The 6,929-nt window shown below is 47.3% G+C and overlaps 1 protein-coding gene across 14 annotated transcripts in view; it reads right to left on the bottom strand.

Moving 5' to 3' along the window:
• Positions 1-1,698, bottom strand: part of SRRM1 (serine and arginine repetitive matrix 1) — a 28,723-nt gene extending 27,025 nt beyond the window's left edge. For 13 of the 14 annotated variants that reach the window (XM_057700373.1, XM_057700401.1, XM_057700378.1 and 10 more), the window contains exon 1: positions 1,611-1,698. In XM_057700373.1, the coding sequence (XP_057556356.1) occupies positions 1,611-1,631 (21 nt within the window). In that variant the 5' untranslated portion in view covers positions 1,632-1,698. Of the gene's footprint in view, positions 1-1,229; positions 1,356-1,610 lie in introns of those variants that run through there. The other variant, XM_057700450.1, reaches the window with a different exon arrangement.
• Positions 1,699-6,929: the final 5,231 nt, after the last annotated feature.

The raw sequence follows: 6,929 nt of genomic DNA, 5'->3' as shown, positions 1-6,929 counted from the left end.
TGCATGTAAGCAACTGAGAGTTCGCCTGCCACAACTAAGACCTGGCGCAACCAAATAAAATAAAAACATAAAAACAACCTTCGTTTTAAAACTTATCAACCATCTTGCTTTTTCTTTTGGAATTTTTTTTCCATACGAAATAACCAAAAAAAAAAAAAAATCAAAATAGGCTTGTGTTTCAACATATTACATTCAGACTACAGAAAATAGTATTTACTACAAAATACTCTATCGATAGATATCACAAATGGGGGGTTCATCTGCAGTGTGAAAATGTGATAAACTCAAGTGAAACTATCATTACATAAATAACTACAGGACTGTCTGCATAACCAAGATCAGTCAAATAACTGGCTGCGTTTTAAGTCAAATGCCTGGAATGACACTTCCACCTTTAATGAAAAACTAGTTAGCACATTTAAAGTCAACTGAAAAGTAATTTCACTGCTGGTTTTGGAGTGTCAACAGCTATCTTTACTAAAGTCCCAGTCTTCCCCTCTTTTAACTTTTCCTTTAAAAACACACACACAAACTGCATTATTACATGCTCCAGTGACTGGAAAGAGCCACCTTATATTACACATAGATTCTGACTTAAACCAACTGGTCTCTATATGGTCCATTCTTAATTAAAAAGAATTTTCAAACTCTACTCCTATTAGCGTCACTCGCCCACCCATCTAGATCCCTCCTGGGTGCTCATTTCCTAAGGGAGTGAAAAGGGGACGAACAGGCTCCAGCATGCGCCGCATAAACTATGGGCCCTGAGGGCCAACTACGACGAGGTAACGTCCCCGTCGGCAAGTGATGGGCCCGCAGTCCCGAAGGCACCTTTCCCCCAGCAGACTTTCAAAAGAGTGAAACAAGCCGGGGGGTGGGGGGAGGGGGGAGGAACGGTGAGCGGGAAGGAGAGGACTTGATCCACCCCATGCCCTCTCTTCCATACACGCGCATACTTTTTGTTGCACCCTCTGCCCTCAGAGTCTCAGATTCAAACGTTCTAACCACAAATTATCGGCATTCCCCTCCCTGAAGGGATATCAAATTGGGCGGGAGCTCCCGCGAACTCTGACCCCGAGCCTTCGCGAAGGCTTAGACCCGGGGCGGAGGGGGGGGAGGTCCGCGCCCGCTTTCTCAAGAAGAGCTGCTCAACGCTGCTTCCGGTCCACGCTCTCCCGGGGCGGTACCCCCAAACCCGTCCTCCCCAGGACCCTCCGGCCGCCAGTCACCTCAGGCTTTCCCTCCAGCCTCCCCACAAGGACTTCCTCCTCGCGGGTCCGCTAGGCCCCAGGACCCGGCGGGGCGAGCGGCTCGGCCTGCAGACCCCGCCAAGCACGCGGGCGGGCGGCAAGGTACCGCTCCAGACCATTCCCGCCGCCATTTTCCGGCGACCGTCGCCGCCGCGTAGGGGGGACGATTCCGGAGGAGGAGACTGCGCAGGGGCGCACCGGTCCCCGCCACAGGGCAGAGGAGAGCGTCCGCTGGCACCGAGGATCCTCAGGACCTTCGAAGCCTCCGCTCGCTGGCTACGCCGTCCCGAGCTTAGGCCTCCTCCCGGGCCTTCCTGATAAGCCCCTCACCTTACCCCAGATCCCCGCGTTTCTACTTACGCGGAAGAATCCCGCGTCCATCTTGCTGCCTCGCTCGGAGATCGCTCCCTATCCCAAGGTGCACCGCGCCGCCGCGACGGAGGGCGGGACCAGCAGGCAAAGCCGAGCGCCGGGACGCAGCGCGCGCCGCTGCACCCGCCCCTCCAGCCGACACGAGGCCGCGCCTGCTCAGTGTGGCGAGCGACCGCCACGCGTGCGCACGCGCGTTCAGGGAGGCGGGCTGCTAGCGGGCTCTGAGCCTCCCCAGTGGCCAGTCCGGGAGGAAAGCCTGGCGATCGCAGCCAATGGGAGCGAGCGAGCGAACGAGAGTCGTCGGCTCGCCCCGCCCTGCGAGGCCTTTTGTGGCGCTCAACCAGCCTTGTTCATGGAGCGTGAATTGACCCATCCTTCGACCCGTCGTGGGGGAGGCCTCCCGCCCTGGGGAGGGGTTCCACGGAGCGATTGAAGAGAAAGGCTGTTACCTCAGAGTGACGCTAGTGGGGCCGTCCGGGCACAGAGGAGAACCTGTGGCCTCTCGTGTCGTTATGAAAGTTGTGACTGTGTTAGTTTTACGAGTTTACCAGTTACTGAGATCGGCCCTGAAGTAGTTGAGCTACGTAGTATGAGTGAAACCTGCGTTCTGGCCCCGCTCCTTCGGCGCCCCCCGCCCCCCCTCCTCCCGCCCCGGTCTCCGCACAATTCCCTAGCTTTGGGGAGAAGCTGGAACTGTCCTTTAGATGAGTTTCGGTTTCGGCTGCTGAGTCCCCACGCTAACGGGCAGGAAGCTGAGGGAAGCCGTTGCCCCCGGGCAGGGCCTGACGCAGAAGCGGCCTGCCTCCAGGCCTGGGGGCCCTCGGCCTCGGCCTCGCTGGCCCAGCTCTGCCTCCCCAGCGCCCTGCTCCGGCTGCTCCGGCTCCAGCATCGGATGCCTTCTGCCTGACTTCCACTAAGCGGTCTCTTTTTTTCTCTGAGAAGACGCATGTGACCCTTCTCTGACCATCTTGTGAAATACATCCCCCCCTCCCCCACACACAATCACTCTGGCCTCCCTTTCCTGCTTTTTGTTCGCAGCAGTCATCTTGAAACTACGTATTCAGGCTCGTGGCTTTAGATACCAACTCCCTCCTAACAGCTTCAAAGATTTCCAACTCAGATTTCTCTCCCGAACTTCAAACGTGTACAGACAACGTCCTGCTGGACGTTTCCACTTGGATAGACAGCTCCTGGTTCCTTCTCTTCTCTCTCAACACCCTCCACCCCGCCCGAAGAAACCGACCTGCTCCTCCTAAAGTCTTTCCTGCCTTGGTTGATGGCAGTTATCTTTCCTTTTGTTTATGACAGTAACCTTGGTGGTGTTCTTGACTCCTCTTCCTCTTATATTCCACTACCAAATTGTCAAGAATCCGCTCTGCTATCATCCTGGTTCAAAGCGGGCCTGAACTTCTGCCCTGGCCTCCTAACTTGTCTCCTTGCTTCTGCTCTTGCCACTCAGCATCTATTCTAAATACAGCAGAGTGATCCCGTTAGAAAACCTTAAGCATATCACTTTTAAGCTCAAAACCTCCCTATTAATAGTCCCTCTTTTTTCTCAGAGCAAAAGTGGAATCTGAACTAATGCTTCCCTATTCTTTGATCTCATCTCCTAGTACCCTAACAGTGCTCAGTGCTTGAAATCTTAAGCTAGCTCCTCCTCAAGACCTTTGCACTGGTTGTAACTTCTGCCTAAAAGGCTCTTCCCCCCAGATATCTACTTGCAAATTTCAAGATTTTACTCAAGTATCACCTGCTCAATGAGGCTACCTTGACTGACCCATTGGAAATTGCTCACATACTCTTTTCATCCCTGATGTCTCTTTTTATTTTTTATTTTTTGGCTGCACCGGGTCTTAGTTGTGGTCCACAGGCTCAGTAGTTGAGGTCCACGGGCTTAGTTGCCCTGTGGCATGTGGGATCTTAGTTCCCTGACCAGGGATCAAACCCTACCAGGGATCGAACCCGTGTCCCCTGCATTGGAAGGCAGATTCTTAACCGCTAGTCCACCAAAAAAGTTCCGCCCCCCCCAACCGCCCCCCATGTCTCTTAATCTACTCTGTTTTTCCCCATAGCATTTATCACCTTCTAGTATTTGTTTACCTATTTTAATGTGTTTATTATCTGTTCCCCACATTAGAATGTAAGCTCCATAAAGTCAGGGCATCTGTCTTTTTTGTACGCTGATATGGCCCTGGCACGTAGAACAGTGTCTGGCACACAGCATAGGCCCAATAAATTTTGTTGAATGAACCAAAGCTTTGCCAGAGGGTCAAAAATGGGGAAGTCATTGGTTTCCACACAACAAGCCAGTTAACCAGATGGGACTATGAAATCACAATGCACATCTTACTGTTCTCTGTGATTCTGATCATTCTGTTTTATCCTTCCTTCACTGTTTCTGCTCTTTTGCTGCCAATCTTGTAAATGCTGGTTTTCTTTCTGGTTCTGTCACTGACTCTTTTCTCATTTCCCTTAAAAAAGGTGACCTCTCTGTCCTCTCTTGGTTTCAATTACCTTTTTGTCTCTCAAACCTGTATATATCAGGCACAGGTCTGCCCCTGACCTATATTTTCAACTTCCTGCTTACATTCTCTTGGATGTCCATAGGCACCTCAAACTGAATTCATCTTTGACGTGTCTCACCCTTTGTTTTCCCATTCTCAATGAATGAGCACATGTTTCTCCTTGTCACCCTTCTTCTCTTCACACTCTATAACCATCAAATCTTGCCTTTTCATCTCAGTCAACTTCTAGCCCTATTGTCTCCTTAATTCAGGCAATTTAGATTATTGTCTGGGACATTGCACTGACCTGTTAACCATTTTCCCTGCCTCAGGGTTGATGTCTCCATCTTATATCCAGAGTGATTTTCTAAAATGATAATCTTGATTCTTTTACTCTCTTGTTTAAAACTCATCAGTGGCTTTTTGGTTGTCCTCCAGATAAAGCCCAAACTAGTTACAGTGACTTACAAAGCCCTTTATGATTTGTTTACTGCTCCCTTCTCCAGCCTCATCTCCTGCATTAATCTGCTCCCTCTCCCATCTCTCACTTCTAAACTGCAGCCACACTGAACTACAGACACTAGTCTAATTATGAACAGGTTAGGTTTCTTTCTTTTTTTTTTTTTTGAACAGGTAAGTTTTCGAAAGTCAGGTTTGTGTGTGTGTGTGTGTATATTGGCAAGCCAAAAGAGACTAAGAAGTGACTCAAATGTCACCTCCTCAGACAAGCCTTTCCTGACCAGCCTCCCGGAAAATAGCAGAACCCTCGCCACCACTCCCCATCCTACCTTGCTTTATTTTTTCATCACAGTACTTGACATTGTTATCTGTTTTGTTTATATGCTTATTGTCTTTGCCCCTAAAAAAAAGAAAAAGAAAAGAAAAAAGAAAAAGAAAGATAGAAAAAAGCTCTATAAGGGCAAAAATCTTGTCCATCTTGTTCACTATTAAAGCCTTAGTGTCTGGAACAGTATCTAGCACATTCTTGGAGGTCAATAAATATTTGTTGAATGAGTGTATGAGTGAGAGTCTATTGATGGTATAGGGGTTTCACTTGTTGCCTATGGTCTCTGTCCTCTAGAATCACTCCTACTGAAAATACATTCGCTGCTGTGCTCAAAGACACTTTCCAGAGCAAAATGTGTCAGCTTTTATCTATCAGTCATTTTTATCTCAGCTTTGAGATTATTTTAGTTTATAGCTTGTTTTGTAAATTTCTGTGTCATTTTGAAATTGATGAAGAAGTCTCTTCGGAATAAAGGAAAATAAAAGCATAGTTGAATTTATCATTAATATATCAAGCTGTCAAACTATAAGAAGGTTTCTGTTGTGTTTGCATATATATAATATTGAACGTATAAGACAGAAGTAGCAACCTGGGGTTTTCTGAACCTCACACTTTCCTAGTTTAATAGCAAGAGTCACTAGATGGCGATCTACCCTCTCAAGATAACAGAACTCTGACCAGGACTTGATTCTAGAAATAAGTAAACTATCACAAAGATATATGGTTTGATTTGTTGTTTTTCACTGAGCCTTTACTCTGTGCTCAGCATGGTGTTCTTAGATATTGTAAGAGATACAAAGGAAGTTTAAGACAGTCCTCAGAGAGTTTATAATATAGCCAGAAAGATAGCAACAACAGGCAAAGAAGAAAACTGTAACTATCTACTTTCCTTTCTAGCCTATAGAGGTTCCCCCACAGATGTTATGTTCAGACATTGCGTTGGCACATTCTTAGAAGAAGGGCCTGAAGAACAACAGAAATGTCCATGGATGGGAAATGAGGAGCCATAATTAGGAGATTGCCTTCCCCATCCATGTTCTCTTGTGTTTCGATGACAGTAACTTTCTTTCATGTAAGGCCTCAAAATAATAGCATTTACCATTTTGCAGGGCATGCTATGTCAGGTTTTACGTTAATGCTTTAAACACCTTAGATAATTCAATCCTCACAATAAAACCTAGTAGGTTATTATGGGCTGAATTGTGTCCTCCCAAAATTCAATGTTAAAGTCCTAATCCCAGGTACCTAATAATGTGATTGTACTTGGAGATAGGGTCTTTATAAAGATATAATTAAGTTAAAATAAGGTCATTAGGTGGGCCTTAATCCAATATGATTGGTTCCCTCATAAGAGGAAATTAGGACACAGACCTTGTGGAGAGAAGATCATGTGGCCATCTGTAAGCCAAAGAGAGAGGTTTCAGAAGAAACCAACCCTGCCAACACCTTGATCTCAGACGTCTAGCCTCCAGAATGCAAGAAAATAAATTTCTGTTGTTTACATCAACCAGTCTGTGTTACTTAATTAGAGGAGCCCTCACAAGCTAATGCATAGGTATCATCCCCATTCTAGAGGTGAGTAAAGTGAGACCCAGGAAGGAGAAGGTAGCATATAACAGAACGCAAGTTCAGGGTTTGGTTTATCTGCTGAGGGTTAAGACCACAACGTTATAAACAGCTTGACATTCATGTAAGTGTTAAGCAAATGGCTGGAGGAGGGAATGTAGACGGACCTTATGCTACTGGTCAGCAAGCAAACAAGCCTCCTCAGTCTGGTCAGTGAATGCCTCCCGGTCTCACCCAGGTGAGAGGAAGAGAAAGCCAGAGAGGCCTGGCTCAACGTTCTTCACCTTCAGGCCCCGAACTCTTCTGGCAGTGGTGGCCGTACGTGGTCAGTGATTCAAATCATTCTTGATTTCATTTAAAATGAGCCACAACTCCAGTCATTCTAAGAGGTCTTTCATTTTTCTCTTTATCTGCCACACCCAAATTCCCTAGCTGGGCAGGGTCCTTATC

The sequence above is a fragment of the Hippopotamus amphibius genome, chromosome 1 (assembly GCF_030028045.1).
Source record: "Hippopotamus amphibius kiboko isolate mHipAmp2 chromosome 1, mHipAmp2.hap2, whole genome shotgun sequence".
Lineage (NCBI taxonomy): Eukaryota > Metazoa > Chordata > Mammalia > Artiodactyla > Hippopotamidae > Hippopotamus > Hippopotamus amphibius.
The sequence above is the reverse complement of the archived record's forward strand: the minus strand, read 5'-3'. Positions and strand labels throughout refer to the sequence as shown.